Below are 15,862 nucleotides of genomic sequence, written 5' to 3' on the forward strand. Positions count from 1 at the left end.
ACTATTTTTTGTTCTCTTTAATCCTTATATTCTAACTGATAATCTCTGATTTTCCTGACATAAAACCATTCTAATTATGTTTGTGATGAAAACATTATACCATTTTCAATTACTTTGAGATTTATACAATGCATTCACCCGTTTCATGTCATTTCACATCGGTCATTTAGACTCCTCTGATAATTCAACACGTGAACTCAGCTATTACTTAGTCGATTAACAATCGTAATATAAAAGAAATTGTTCAGATGTTGTTCATGTAAGAAGCTGATTGATTTATGGAAAACATGCTCAGTTTCATCTTTTGAATTAGGAACATAATTAAAACCTTGCTTTATAAGTTAATTTGTTTACTCTCTCTCTCCCGCACACGCATTCCCTTTCTCACAAAAAAGGGAAAGAGAGAAAATTAGTGAAAAGGAAGATAGACGTAAAAGCAGTGACACCACTATTAACACTGAGTCTTTTGTAAATAATAATTCATTTATTTCCTACAATTATGATTGCTTTTCAGTGAGAAATCCTATCAATTCAGCAAAATTGACATTATGGACATGGATTCACGGCTGGCAGACGAAAGAGGTCGTATGCATGCAATGGACAGAACGTCAAGCCACTTTCTGTGAACTATAATAAAAAAACAACAGGCTATGCTAGAGAAAATTATGAATTAAATAATCAAAAACTTTCTTTAGAATTATATCCTGCAATATTCCAGGTAACCTTTATTACTTTTTAAATGACTTTCTTTTCAATTTTATTTTAGTAATGCATTGTAAGCACATTACTCCATGTAACTGAATCACATTTGCATAGTGAAAAATATTCAATATCTAAAAATTTAGCTCTTTACTGGGTGATATTGGAAGTTCTCTCAATCATCTTTCTTCCGAACTAAGCTAGAATAACTAGTAACAGACACATATATAATCACACAGAACTCAGCCAGCATCTTATGTGTGTGTGTGTCGAGTAGCAGAGGCTATGCTCAGACATAGCGTCTCGTGTGTGTGCATATAGAGTAGTAGAGGCTATGGAGCTTTGACCTAGTCAGTCTCCTGTGTGTATATAGAGTAGTCGAGGCTATGCTCAGACATAGCATCTCGTGTGTGTGTGTGTATAGAGTAGTAGAGGCTATGCTCCGACATAGCATCTCGTGTGTGTGTGTGTAGAGTAGTAGAGGCTATGCTCCGACATAGCATCTCGTGTGTGTGTATATAGAGTAGTCGAGGCCCTTGAGCTTTGACCTAGTCAGTCTCCTGTGTGTATATAGAGTAGTCGAGGCTAAGCTCCGACATAGCATCTCGTGTGTGTGTATATAGAGTAGTCGAGGCCCTTGAGCTTTGACCTAGTCAGTCTCCTGTGTGTATAGAGTAGTCGAGGCTATGCTCCGACATAGCATCTCGTGTGTGTGTATATAGAGTAGTCGAGGCCCTTGAGCTTTGACCTAGTCAGTCTCCTGTGTGTATATAGAGTAGTCGAGGCTAAGCTCCGACATAGCATCTCGTGTGTGTGTGTAGAGTAGTAGAGGCTATGCTCCGACATAGCATCTCGTGTGTATGTATATAGAGTAGTCGAGGCCCTTGAGCTTTGACCTAGTTAGTCTCCTGTGTGTATAGAGTAGTCGAGGCTATGCTCCGACATAGCATCTCGTGTGTGTGTGTGTAGAGTAGTAGAGGCTATGCTGAGACATTGCATCTCGTGTGTGTGTGTGTAGAGTAGTAGAGGCTAAGCTCCGACATAGCATCTCGTGTGTGTGTGTGTATATAGAGTAGTAGAGGCTATGCTCCGACATAGCGTCTCGTGTGGGTGTATAGAGTAGCATTGGCTACCCAGCTCAGACATAGCGTATTTTGTGTGTGTGTGTGTAGAGTAGCAATGGCTACCAATCTCCGTCTTAGTCATCATATTGTTTATGTGTGCGTACAGGGTTGTGGTTTCTACCAAGCCCTTCTAAGCGTATTGTGTGTGTAATGCGGAGGTTACCAAGCTCTGACTCAGCGACTGTTGTATATGTTATATATAAAGTTTTGGAGTCTGCCGAGCTCCGACACAGTTTGTCTTGTGTATGTCCCTAGTGGTCAGTGAAACACATCTATCACTAAGTTTCTTGTGTGTGTTCAAAGTTTTGGAGGCCAAAGAGCCCCAATTCAAAAGGTGTAGGCACAAAAAGAGTCCTGACTCACCGTTTTGTGTGTGTTCGGAGTTGTGTTTCGCTTTTTTCCTCGTTTAGGTAGTAAGAACTGCTTCTAGAGTAGTTCTGAAGTTGTGCTGTTGATGATTATTTGCTGTCAGCGTATGCCGGTGATTTGCAAGCTTGCATACAAAAGAATGCTGTTCTATATAGCTGTAAATAAAAATGCTTGTTCGAAATAACTTTTACTTTAAGGACTCATTTTCTTGGAGAGGCTGGTATAGTAAATTTAGGACCCGCAACGAGACATTGACGTCAGTTCTTAATTCTAATCTTAAAACCACTTCTGACAAAAGCAAATAGTTGGTAATACCATTTATTTGGCAAATGAGTTGGGTTAATTCTTTCTTAACAAGCACAACTAGCACTCTCCACATTGTTAAATCACAGAGGTCTTGTCTAACATAAATGTTTAATCTGTATGAGGGATATGAAAACGATTTTCAGACTCATCAAAACACTTAGTGTCTGATTGTGTCAAGTCAGATATAACCACCAACCCTGAAAAAGTTAGATGGGCCTTAAAACAGTGATGCACATTCCAATAGAAGGCATACACATTATTTTAAAGCTTACGTGAGATGAAATAATTAAACAACAGTCTCTTGTAAAAGTCACCTAGCCCGGCGTCAGATACCAATATTGGCTATACCAAAGATATAAGCAATTAAATCATAAATAAAGAGGAGGTAATTGTATTAATTGACCTAGTTCAAGCACTAAAGAAGCAAAACTTTCACTTCGCACTGGAGTATACCAAAAGTGGATTGGGACTAGACCATCCTCCTCCCCCGTTTCTACCTCGTTACAAATATAGAAAAAACTCTTACTGTTTATTTACTTACTGTGATACGCGGCTGCCCTGTGGGTGGCAGTCCTCGTACCCGTATCCGCGCCTGACTTATAATGAGTAGACGACTCATCAAAAGCTCCAGTAACAGCAGCAACCCCATCAACGGCGATTGCAGCAGTGACAACAACAACAATAACCAGCCGCGGAAATTCAAGCGACGGGAACACGAAGGCAGGGTTAATAACTGATCTGTAAAGAAGATTAAAGTATGCATATAAGCATTTCAAATGGATTTATTTATGCTATTTCAATAATGCATTCCAAGAACATCACTCCATTTGATTTGACTACATTTGTTTAAAGGTCAACTCTTTGTTGTCTTTAAGCTGGGCTCACCATCGGATGAGAGTGAAATTCCTTCGGATCATCCATCTTCCGAGCTAAGCGTGCGAAAAAACCTTAACCCATACTCACAAATTCATTTACAAAGAAACACATTTCTAAAAAGCATTTTATTTGAAAATTTTATTTATCAGCAACGTGTCTTTGACCTTTGATATCCAGATGCCTGCTAAGTTCAGGGTTATTGAATGGCTTGTAACGCTAATTATAAGGCAAACTTCTTATGCACACATGTATATATATATTACTTGTCATAGCTAAAGTAAACAAAGAAATGAGGAATAACTACAAAATAAAGATGAACAAACAGACTAATACAGGCTTTAAACCATCATCAATATTTTCTGGTAAATCTATCAGAAATGAGATATAGTTTATTAACAAAACACCATTGCATACAGCTTCACGTAAAATGTATTATTGTTGTAATGATATGGTCTTGTCCACATTAAATAATGGAAAACACTGTGGGAAAATTTGCTATACAAAATGTTATTATTAGTACTCTATCTGAATTTCATTTTATAGAGATCCTGGTAGATGATGAAAAACACAGCACACAAATGCCGCACACAAATCTTCCTCCTATGCCTTAAAAAGGGGAGGTCACTGGGATTATAATTGCAAGAGCGCTTGATTTAGTTATCTCTCTTTCTGAATGCAACATTATAAGGATTACAATAATAATAATAAAAGTAATAAAGTAACATTTTGTGTACCTCTTTGCTGCGGACGTAGACAAGCTCAGTGCACTTTACATTCACAATCTATGAGAAACTAAAGTGAAACACAGTAAAGAGACAGCCGAGATATGAAGTAGCTACACTGTGTATCACAGGGTGAGGTTATGATTTCAAAGAGCTTTTTTGTTGACTCTTTGTGCAAGTTTCTGCTGTGAAGTAAAACGACTACTTCACTTGATAATATTGGGATTTGTTAAGTCGTTTCCTTTGTCACTAATGAATGCATAAGGAAATAAACTGATGAAAGCGAACTAATACAATGTTGGTTACTGCAAGTTTCATGTCGATACAAGGAGGAGATTTGAGACAAGTTTCCTTTTTTTTACCCCCTTCTTCCTTGTCGGAAGTTATTCTCAATCGCTATATTGTATCTCTACATACTTCATGATTATTTGCAGCTATGTTTGTAAATATATACTAATGTTAGTGTTTGTAGCTGGTTATCGAAATAGACGATTGATATCACATAATAAAAGACAATTGAGATAACTTCCAAAAACGAAACTGTCAAGAATAAGAAAGAAATCGGAAAAAAGTTAAAGTATCAATCAAGAAAATAAATTTTTAAAAAATAGCTGCAATGCCTGAAACATAAATTTTCCAACTGTATCAAAGAGTGGTTCAAAAATAATAAAAGGACTCCCTGTAAAGACAAGCTCAAGACATTGACTCTTAACATGAGTCACAACCGTTTCCTTCACGGGTGTGTGGAAGAAAACGAAATTGAAAGAAAATAAGGAACTGCAGATGGCTAAATTGGTTGATCTCTATCATTTACACAGCAAACCTTTATCGTGCGCAGCTTCAGAGGTTCCAAAGAAAAAGAAAATAAGAATGAAAATCCAAGAGTACTTTTTCCTGATAGGTTTTTTGTCCTTCGACTGTGAAAATGGAACAAGAATTATTTTTGCCTGTAAGTAGTTTACATTTTTCTACGTTCCATACAGCTGTTTGTTTGATTAATTTAACTATCCCTAATTATATTGAAAATTTTCTGATTCTTTATTCTTAATTAAGTAGTAATATCATGACCTTTGAAATTTTTTTTTTATTGTCCTTTTGTTTCGCATATTTTTGTTATGAATCGCGATAGTATGTTTTAAATATCTTAGATCATTTTTCTTTACTAACTCTTAATTACACAATTTGCAAATTAAAATCTTTGTCATTTTTTTTTTATATTATGTCCTAAATTATATTTCTTGTAACTGAAGATCGAAACCTCTATTCTTTTAAAGGTACAGTAACGGACAAAGAAGCACCCCACGAGAACATAACAATTCAAGATAACACACAAGCTGATTTCATTTACCACCTAAGAGTCAACACCAGCCAGACTTTCAACGATACGATTTTCGTAATTGAAACTAAGTTGTGCGAAATTGAAAAATATCACGATGTGTGCCGATGCCGATGGATTCCTGGGAAGAATGCCGAGTGTAGAAAACACAGAGATGTTTTCATGTGTGAGGCTGACAACCACGTGATGCGCTTCTCTCTACTTGTCAGGCGGACATATAGCCACATCCTGTGGGAACTCTACAGACCAAATTTGGCTCTGGTTATGCTAAAAACTAGTAATCTACAAGTCATTTGTAAGCGAATTTTATTTTGGCAATCGTTAATTGTGCTTATTTTTAGATGCACGGCAAATATCTTTATTGGTGTGTTCAGCCCCACATTTTTAAAGATTATTATGTCTAGCTACTAATAACATGTATTTTGGTCTTTTTTCTATTTCAACTATTTCTCCTGTTGCTTTAAAAATTCCTTACTTTATCATTTTTTATTCCCTTGTGTGTGTAGCGTATATAACTAAGTGTAAGAGGGATGATCGAGAGAAAAAAAGAGAGTGAGAAGCAGAAAGGAGAGAGAGGGAATATATATCTTTATAAAAAAAATTACAGATTTTTTGTTAAAAAAAGTATAACTTGTTAGAATATTTGTGGATTACATTGTTTCCTACAGACCCGCCAAAAGTCACAGGGCTGCAGGTGAATGGACGAGAAACTAACGAGACTTTCGTAGTTGACGAGAACCAGATGCTCAGAGTCTCGTGCACCTTCGAAAATGGAAATCCTCCTGTCAGTTTTCTTATCCGAGACAAAACAAGACAAAGACATAATTCTACAAAACAAGAAGGGGGACCTCTCGTGATTTCTCTGGAAGGTTCTCACTGTCACGACATCTGGCCGGTCATCACGTGCGAGGCACCGGGATCGGAACTAAACAGATCTGTCGCCATTCTTGTCAGATGTGAGTATCGAAGCAAGTAAGATTTCGTCGTTGCAATCAACCAACCTTTCAATAAAGATGTTATCATCAACTTTTTCTGCTTTTCTTTCAGGTCTCCCTGAATTGTTCCACACAGGATACCATTTATTAGCGTTGGACAGAGTTCTCCAAGAGGGTTTAACTTTTAGAATGAGGTCCTACACCACAAATATAAAAAAATGTATGATGACAAAATTTCCTCCACAACCTATCATTAAGCAAGTACCATGTGCATTAAAAGGAAGAGTTCCAGAACTTAGACTGTTCCTGAGTCCTGCTATGGTTTCGTGGACTGACGAAGGGATTTGGATGTTACATGTATTTACAGAGATGGGCGATTCAAACATCACTTTTGTACTCACAAATACCACTACTGACTGTAAGTATCGTTATTTTTAATTTAAACATTTACTAAAATATTACAAAAGCAATGAATTGTCCACTCTAAACGATTTTGTCAACTTGATGAAAAGGTCAAACCCTCTCTCTCTTGAACACATACACAACGTTCCCTTCCTCCCTTCCGGGTAATTTTTACTGATGCTGATGTTTTAAGGGCTTGTAAGCAACTGTTATAATTGTGTATTTGTTTCTTTACCTTGATAAAATTAGTTTGCCGTACCATTCATACGCTTATTTGATATCAACCTTTCTTCTCATGGTTATTTTTCTCACACCGATGTTAGGACACGCATCAGCTACGGAAATGCATACAATTGACACCTACATACACATATAAAAACAAATTAATCTAATTATACTTTTTTCGCATCACTGAAAATTTGCAGCTCGTGGAGGAGACACTGCAGTTACGGACGGAAACATAACGATCAAGACCTGTGAGTTCAACTTCTAAAGCAGAATGCAAGATTGTTTGAAGCACAATGATACGTTTGTCCTTCTTCAACTTTATCTAATTATCATTTATTAAAGACCATTCTAAATGGTTTGCATTCTTAACAGATATCGGTAGATATAAGCGATATCAACCTAACCTGTAAATTTCAATCTCCAAATCCTCTTCATTAATTAATTATCTGCTATAATTCCCACCTGTGATCAAAGAGCGCTGCAAATGGTGTACTACGTCACGTTGGTGCACCATTCGCACCTTGGTCAGCCTTCAACACCAATCAGAGCGACAGTTCGGTTTATCCGAACGATGAAAGTCTGCATTTCTGGAGCTTAAGTAACTTTTTTTTTTCAGTACCACGCGAAATGCAGACTGTAAGCTTCCGAACAAATTGAACTGTGGCTCCTTGTCTCTCTGATTGGTTCTGACTTCTGGCAATGTTGTGAATGGTGTACCAATGTGACGTAGTACACTGTCATCAACGCTCGTTGATCGCGGGTGCGATTCATAGCGGATACTTAATTAACTTATTGGATTTGGAAGCTTAAATTTACATGCTAGTTTGATATCGCCTGTATCTACTGATATCTGAAAACAACTCAAACCATTCACATTTTTCTTTAAAGCTGCTTTTTCCCCAAATCTCTGATGGGATGGAAACAATACTTCTAAGATTAGAATGGTCTTTACGTCTTTTAGACAACTAAAAATTATAATGACTATGTAAACACACATACCTCCTTCTGACAAAATCTACATTAAAAATAGTTATGCTGAAACATTTCTTCCATCCAATCATTTCATACATTCAAATATCACGAAAATTGAAGACAAAATGTAGAAGGCTTTTGCTGTTGTGGCTGTTACTCAAATCGGGAAAAGATCAATTTTAAGTACTTGTTCCTTTGGTCTTATGTATGGAAATGTCGAATAGAGAAAAGGTAAGTTATTTCAAATTGAAGGGACAATAGTAGGGAGAGGTTGCGACCCATAAGTTTTCTTTCATTTCGACTGGGAATCACGAAGGCTTGAGAATCAGATGAAGAGCGGAAAGACTCTGAAGAAACAAAGAAAACGTAAGAAAATTTTGGTTTTACTGCTTTTTGAGAAATTAATACCCTCTTCTATCTTTCTGTGCTATTATTTAAACTTTCTTTAAAATATTTCATACTTAACCGTTTATATGATTTCTGTTATTGGTAATTAAAAATGAAAAACTCTTCTACTTGTTTATTAAGACATGTATCTTACTTGTCAACTGCTATTTTTTTTTTTTTGTACTTGCGTGGTTTTTACGGTCTTCTGTGTTGAAATACTTTCATACGTCCTTCATTTTAAGTACAAACATAGTAATTAGGAGTTTTTACAATAATTATATATCAGTGTATATCTATATATCAGGCAGATGACTTAGGCATTTGTAGTTGATACATTCTCTGTGCCGTAATGCGATGCATCACATAAGAAGTATAATCTAATCAAACTAAAGGAGTGAACCAGACCACTTTATACTACAGGACTGAGAGAATTATAGCAGACGGAAAAAGGACTAAAGATTTAGAGAACAGCAAATGTGCACGTATAAGGAACTTATACTACATTTTCACACCAAAGGTAGGAGAATCATTATGACAACTTTGATATGGGTGCCTGTATGATCCTTTTTATTTTTGCTTATTATTTAGTGTTCCAAATGTATTTCTGATGGTAGTCAGCACTGCAATTTTTCAAAAAGTCTTTTTCTGAACCTTTGACATACAGGCAGAAACGTTTTCCTGTATCGTAAGATCTTCTTCATCTGTTAATAAAAATCAAAGCTTGCACATTCCTTTTTTGTACATCCGTGTAGAAGCAGCTCATCTTCGGTGTCACGACCTAGTATTAGCATATCGTCAGTTGGGAGTTGTTGAAGCGAATAAAGCAAGACTTACCTGATGTTTCAGCCTTGAAGGCGCAATTGCGTGTTAGCCTACATAACAAGGAAGTCTACTTTCTTTTGAGGAAGATTGCTAAAACGTAGAAATTTCTGTTATAAATCTTCAACTATAAAAATGCAAAATAAATCGGAAAATATTAACAAAAAAAAGAGTGTAACAAGTTTAGTGTCGACTTGAAACCCTCGGTTTGCTTACCTAGTGGTGAGACAAGATTTCAGATTGCTTTGACACCATCATTGCATTACTTTTCTTGGCTGTGAAACAGTTTAACAAAACATCATCATTCGGTAAGTTGCATGATATTTGAAACTTTTATTTGCTTGTTTCAAACTTTATCGGAAAGTTCTTATTTTTGCTCATCACTTTCAGAGAATGTACATTCAAAAAAAGTGATTGTTATGCACATATATGGGTTATAAGTATATTTGATCCGCATATAAGCATATACATACACTTAATCAAACACATGGGCAGTGACGATGAAAATACTTGATTTATCCTTCTGGTAATCAGAAGCAGCCCTAAACACATTCATGCGAACGAGTGCATACAGTAACACCATAACATATGCATGTATTTATATATACACACAAAGCGTGCAACGTAAGTAAATAAAGAATGAAAAGGTAATATGATCGACCTTACTGAATTACACTCAGTACAGTGTAGCAATACAGAACATTTTAAAATTACAATTACAAGGTAACAAGCTTGTCACAAGCAGCAAATCAAAGTTTTGCCACCAGTAACAGCAGAATGTTAAGAGCTAGTTCCAAAATATTCTTCTACGTATGACTTAACTGAAGTAGCAATAATTGAAAATGCAGCTAATGGTTTTCCCATATTCATTATAACTGCCCCTGATCTCCTCTAAAATGCACGAAGCTCGCCTTCGTAAGCGAAAAAGCTCTTAGCAAACCATATTGTTGCTGTTTACCGAATCGTCGACGAGACTTAGTCGATTCACCCACAACCCTGAGTTGATTTGACCACAGCCTGCAGTTAATTTAACCACTGGCTTCAGCTGATTCGACTTCGTGGGCCTATATTAGAACACTTCAAATAGTTTGTAAAACTACAAAAACCTATCTTACCTATTGTGAGATTTTAGCTGCATATGGATTTTGTGAAAACTTGCTTTGATTGATTAAAGCTTTGAAATAGGTAGAACACAACATATAAAGAAAGGATTAATAAAATCAGGTAGAGCCATGTTATTGAATACTCCTCATGGAATAGTTTAGTAAGATGATGATCTGATCGAATCGAGTATAGGTAGTGGTCAAATTAATCGACTATATGCTCTACGGTTGAATTGACTACAGGATTTTGTCGTTATCACATCGAATTTTGAGTTGTGGTCGAATCGATGTGTTCCGTTGTCAATCGACCGTTCTCCCTCTCCCTTCCTTCACACACTGAGTTTGGCTATCTTACCTCTTCACCCAAGCTTTATCGTAAATATCTATCGACAAATTTCGGCTTAGGCCCCTTGCGATTCAGTGTCATGTAATACAATAAAACCAGTACACCTATGAAAGTCCCAAACTTGCTGTATGTATTAATCTTGGTCTATGGAGTCTGAAGCAATTGAAAAGGGCCTAAGCCGAAATTTCTAGGCTGCTTAACAGAGCCCTGTTCGGGAATCGAACCTTTAAATAGAACAGAAAACAAGTAGGGGACGTTGCATAGGGCAACTAGAGCTTGGTAGCACTGTGCACGCATCATTACCTATCATTTGTAAACTGAACTGAAATAGTTAGCGGGTAGATGCTGTTTTAATAATATTGTCAAAAAGATATTGGCCTTTGTTCTTTTTTATACATAATTTACGCGATTTTTAGAGACCAAAAATCTAACGACGGATGGCAAACTCATTCAACTTAACGCTTCCGTTTGGCATCCATTATTTCAAACGTCGTCGAGATGCACTTGGACGCATAGACATATATGCGGATTCTTACCTCTAACACAGTATACTCAACATGAGGACAGTTTTAAAAATCTGATTTAAATGCAAAAAATTACGAATTTATCGTTTTTCTCACGTCTTGCCCTGTGGCGATTGTATTAAATGTAGTTTAACTATATTTAAATATAGTTGAAGAAAGCAAGCTACCCACTACCCACTTTGAAGTCACGTATCGCGCAACATGCAATTGATAAAATTATTTATGTAACAAAAGGTTTTTTTATATTTAAAGTGAAATTATATATTTTTTCAGGAAGAGAACTGAGGGGCAACTATCCAGCACTGAAGTTCATCCGTTAAAAATGAGTAAAATTCTGTGGTTTGCTTTCCTATTCGTTCTTTTTCATAAAGGTAGGCATACGGAATAAATTCAACGTTGCATGCTGTTTATAGAACATTTAATTTTGTATATTGCGTACTGTTAGGAAAGGGATGTCGGAACCCCTTTTATGATTTATTTTTTCTTTAAGAGAAGAGAGAGGTTGCACTAAAAGAAAATCTCGACACTCAGACACGTAAGCAGGTGCCACGACTTGGGAGACAATCCACGCTGAGCCGAAATCTGAGCAAAATAACCAGTGTCAGAAAGAAAAAAAACAACAACTGCAAACTCATTATTGTTGCCTGCCATCAGATTAATTTTGTCAGCAATACAAATATTGACATGGATGTGTGTAATCTTTTCTTTTTAAGTTTTATTTCTTGTCAAAGTGTATTGCAGCAATACAAATAGCAGAAACTAAACTCAACAAAAGGTAAGAAACACCCCTCCCCGCCATAAATAAACAAAACAAAAGTAATCGATCTCTAACACGACTTGATTATGTTACTATGTGTTTTTATGTGGTGAAAGAAGTTTATGTTATTTGAAAACTAATCAACGTAGCTCTTTTATTTTATAATTTATAGTTTACTTTATCCTGTATTTTATTAGACACAGTTGTGATTAATAAACCCGGAATTCGTACAAAGTTCAGATAGGATTCGTTTTTTATGTCTACAAATAATTACAAGTCCTTGCTGGTAAGTAAGGGGTGTCTGTATGTGTGTGTGGTTTAGTTTTATTTCTGAATCATTTTTTGCAGGTAACGCAGAAACAGAGTGTGATGCATCTGACGGCACAAACGTCAAATGCAAATTTTTTGAAGACATCAGCTCTACACGGACAAACTTTGCATTATATTTTTATTACGAAAATGGCAAAACAGGTACATCACCATTAATTCAGTCTCCCTCTCGTTTTTTCTCTTATTTACTTACTGCGAACGCTTATAATACATTAATACTGCTAAAATGATTTTTTTTTTCAAAAGCAAAATACACCATTTGCAAATATCGGTCTGCTTGCATGCTGCAGAATTGCTGGCTGACTGTTCATGGGTGAATGACAATCTTCATTGCATCGAACAGGAAGGCGTTAAATGCAAACAACCTGTGTCAGACGTGGCTGAAATAATCGTGCCTATAAAATTTGCAAGCAGACTTGGGGCATACGGATGCACGACTGGCACTTTAAGCCTTGAAAACATCAAACTCTGCCGATCTTTCAACACCCAAAGTAAAGTTGAAGAAGGTCAAAATGACTTAAAATACCAGCACCTCCCGAAAGAGAACGGTAATTGTATATCATTCTTAAGATGGTGGTATATTTGTTTTTAACTTATATTAATACGTATAACCTATTTCAAAGTAAACTCTTTAAAAAAAAGGGTTTCTTTTTTCTCTGAATACTCTCTTTTTCTCTCTATTTCTCTCACGCACACGCACATGTTCTCTGTCTTGCTCTGTACACTTTAGAAGCAGCAAATGAAACATTTCTTTCTACTGTTTGTTTTGAGCTCAACCCACACAAATATACGCACAAAGCAGGACTTAAGAAATATACATTTCAATAGTCCCACTTCATAGAGGTTAGTAGTGTCTGTAATTAAGAAAATCGTTAAACTTACCTTAATATATAAGCATTTAGACAGTATTTACTTATAATAAATAGCGAGTAACCTTTACTTCTTGTTGTTTTAACTATTAGTTATGTTTTTATTAATTTCATTCAAAAGTACTTTTCCTAATTTATGGACTTAACTTTTTAAACAATTTTGCTCGTATATTGTAATCCAGCTAATAGATCACAATGAATTTTTTTTTCAGCAGATTTCGACACCATTACAAATTTTATTGGTTCTGTTCTTCCTGCTTTCTTTGCTGGTTTGATCCTAATGGGACTAGTAATTGGACTAAAAGATTTCGACATCATTGCAAATTTTATTGGTTCTGTTCTTCCTGCTTTCTTTGCCGGTTTGATCCTAATGGGACTACTAATTGGACTGAATAATGTGATGAAAGACGTCAATCATTGAATAAGACCCTGCAATGAATGCTATCCTTCCGAGGGAAAAAATTACGTAATTACAGATTAAATCCCTTTGTAGCACCATCAACTGTCTGCGATGGATCGTGGGAATCCTAGGTCTTGAGTTCCGGAGAACTAGACTATTCTGAGAAGACCATGTGTAGCGGAATTATTGGCTCCTTACCGGACACACTACGCTGACATCAACTGTGCCGCTCTGACAGCCAAAGTGGAAATTCATGAAGATAATTTCCACATGTTTTCTGTGTTTTGGTTATATATTATCCTACTTGGACAACTTAATCTCTGAAATATCCCTTGTTTAATATGCAAAATGTATTTATGATACTAAGGTTATTTACAGTGTAAATAAAAATATATTAGTAATTAAAATTTGCACGGTTTTCTGCTGAAATACGAACACATTTCTTTAGTTCAGCTAATTTGTGCCAGTATTTTTTCTAAGTACTTAAATTAACATATCCAAACCTCAGCCTTTATAGTAACTAAATTATAACGCTCATTTTTAACTTTTTAAAATCCCTTTCACTATAGAGCATTATTTTTATTGCAAATTATCTTACGGTACAATATAATATCATGAGTTCAAAATTGTTTAAACATTTCAATTATGAAATGGCTCCTTCCTCAAAAATAAAGTTTTCTGCAGTTTCTAAGCAGCTGCTAAACCTTGAAGCTGGTGATATTTATTAAATAGGTGTACACGAGCATACGCATAAGCACACGATAAAACAAGAGAAAAAGAAAGGCACTGGGCAAAACTGTAAAATATTTTAATTTTTTTATAGCCATTCAGCTGCCTGATCACCTAAAACCGTTTGCTCCTCACTTCGCATGTCGAGCATTGTGAAAGTTAAATGTAATCATACAAACTCCCTTTTCTCCCTGTATCCATGTTTTCTTCTCATTTGTAATTTCTTAAATTGTTTTACCAAAATCTATGTATAAGTGTATTTAAAATGATATAGATATTAGATTTCACATTTTATGTATTAAATAAAGTGTAATTATTTATTTAATTATTATTAATTATTTATCAGCTCTTGTTCTTGTTTTTTTGTTCCTGATTGTGTTTTCATTTTTTATTATTATTTTTTTAATTATTATTAAATAATCCATATAGAAAACATAACATACTGCCACATAAAACAATTTACATAAATAGATAAACAAACATATCCCTGGCAATGTACACAAATCTTACTTCAATTTATTAAATCCTACCCTATGAAAATAGCAGCTGACAATAGAAACAGAGGTTGTATAGGTTTAATTTTTAGTTGTAACTTACACAAATATAGATAGCTGTAAACACACGGCAATAAATAACACATAATACATCATTTTAAAAAATTTTCATGCTCCAACTACAACTTTTTTTTTCAGGCAAAACGCATACGCTTTAGGAGTGTTGTCATGGACGTGGTCTATGCACACTTTCGCTCACTTCACGCACACTTCCCCTTTCGTGTTCTTTCACTCACAAATCACATAGATTTGTCGTGGGCAACAAAAATTTTTATTAATCAACATTAACTAAATATATACAAAGTCCGTAGGTCTTCCACACAGCGACCTGTAACTCCAAACTGTCGAATGTTTTTGAATAAGTCTTAGTTACTCACACCCAGAAATGAAACGTCCAGGTAAAATCCTTTCTGGCCCTTGTTCAACAGTTTTGCAGTCTTGCCCACACTTGACTGATATCCACACACACAACCGTTTAGAGGAAACCACATACACGTTCCGATGCTTAATAACAATAAGTGCTGACTATGCAGACACCTAATCGACGGCTCAGAATATATTTGCTGGGATCAACACACCAGATCCAAAGCGAGCACCACAAATATATTCCCGGGGATCAACACATGATCCAAAGCGAACACCACGCATAAATCCTCAGGGATCGACACACACAATATCCGAAACGAACACCTCTGCGGGCTCTGATGCCCGCAACCGCGCGTAGTCCACTTCCGCTCGACGGGCGTACAGGACCGCCGTGTTTTTAAAATTTTTTTGGCGTTTACAGCGCTTTTTTTGGTAAAGAAATCGCTTAGTTACGATAGCATTGTGCATTTCTGAACACAGTTATTTCCCTTGCTAAAGGGAGGGTACTCTGTCTTGACTTAACTATCGGTCGATTTTCCAGAGTAACCTTTCTTTTCCCTTGAAAAAAAATTGGCGAGACGATGCTACGATAAATATGCGGCTAGTTCCTCGGATTTTCAAAAATCTGGCATCATTTGTGAATTTTCTATGGACAAGAACAATGTGTGCATTTCTTTTTGGTTTCAAAGATCAAAATGTGTTCCTATAA

At 35.9% G+C, this 15,862-nt stretch overlaps 3 protein-coding genes across 10 annotated transcripts in view; all 3 read left to right on the forward strand.

The window, feature by feature from the left end:
* The window catches only part of LOC112568397, a 46,877-nt gene extending 44,501 nt beyond the window's left edge, over positions 1-2,376 (forward strand). For all 8 annotated transcript variants that reach the window (XR_003100087.1, XR_003100086.1, XR_003100083.1 and 5 more), the window contains one exon: positions 515-2,376. Coding sequence is in view for 3 of the 8 variants with exons in the window: in XM_025245694.1 (XP_025101479.1) it covers positions 515-626 (112 nt within the window). In the remaining 5 variants the exon portion in view is untranslated. The remainder of the gene's footprint in view (positions 1-514) is intronic.
* A 2,281-nt stretch (positions 2,377-4,657) lies between these two features.
* Positions 4,658-7,396, forward strand: LOC112568396. Its single transcript, XM_025245693.1, has 5 exons — positions 4,658-5,045; positions 5,371-5,727; positions 6,101-6,388; positions 6,480-6,785; positions 7,195-7,396. Exons 1-5 carry the CDS (start codon positions 4,880-4,882, stop codon positions 7,260-7,262), a joined length of 1,185 nt encoding a protein of 394 aa, XP_025101478.1. The 5' UTR covers positions 4,658-4,879; the 3' UTR covers positions 7,263-7,396.
* A 3,485-nt stretch (positions 7,397-10,881) lies between these two features.
* On the forward strand, positions 10,882-14,549 carry LOC112569597. The gene is made up of 5 exons (XM_025247421.1): positions 10,882-10,903; positions 11,422-11,519; positions 12,254-12,376; positions 12,526-12,783; positions 13,317-14,549. Exons 2-5 carry the CDS (start codon positions 11,471-11,473, stop codon positions 13,523-13,525), a joined length of 639 nt encoding a protein of 212 aa, XP_025103206.1. The 5' UTR covers positions 10,882-10,903; positions 11,422-11,470; the 3' UTR covers positions 13,526-14,549.
* The last annotated feature ends 1,313 nt before the right edge of the window (positions 14,550-15,862 follow it).

Source organism: Pomacea canaliculata, linkage group LG7, assembly GCF_003073045.1.
Source record: "Pomacea canaliculata isolate SZHN2017 linkage group LG7, ASM307304v1, whole genome shotgun sequence".
NCBI classification, from domain to species: Eukaryota; Metazoa; Mollusca; class Gastropoda; order Architaenioglossa; family Ampullariidae; genus Pomacea; species Pomacea canaliculata.

Coding starts and splice junctions, on each gene's coding strand:
- LOC112568396 (XM_025245693.1), top strand. CDS start 4,880: ATGGCTAAATTGGTTGATCTCTATCATTTACACAGCAAACCTTTATCG. Junction 5,728..6,100: donor TAGTAATCTACAAGTCATTT/GTAAGCGAATTT, acceptor TGTTTCCTACAG/ACCCGCCAAAAGTCACAGGG. Junction 6,389..6,479: donor TGTCGCCATTCTTGTCAGAT/GTGAGTATCGAA, acceptor CTTTTCTTTCAG/GTCTCCCTGAATTGTTCCAC.
- LOC112569597 (XM_025247421.1), top strand. CDS start 11,471: ATGAGTAAAATTCTGTGGTTTGCTTTCCTATTCGTTCTTTTTCATAAA. Junction 11,520..12,253: donor ATTCGTTCTTTTTCATAAAG/GTAGGCATACGG, acceptor CATTTTTTGCAG/GTAACGCAGAAACAGAGTGT. Junction 12,377..12,525: donor TTACGAAAATGGCAAAACAG/GTACATCACCAT, acceptor TGCATGCTGCAG/AATTGCTGGCTGACTGTTCA.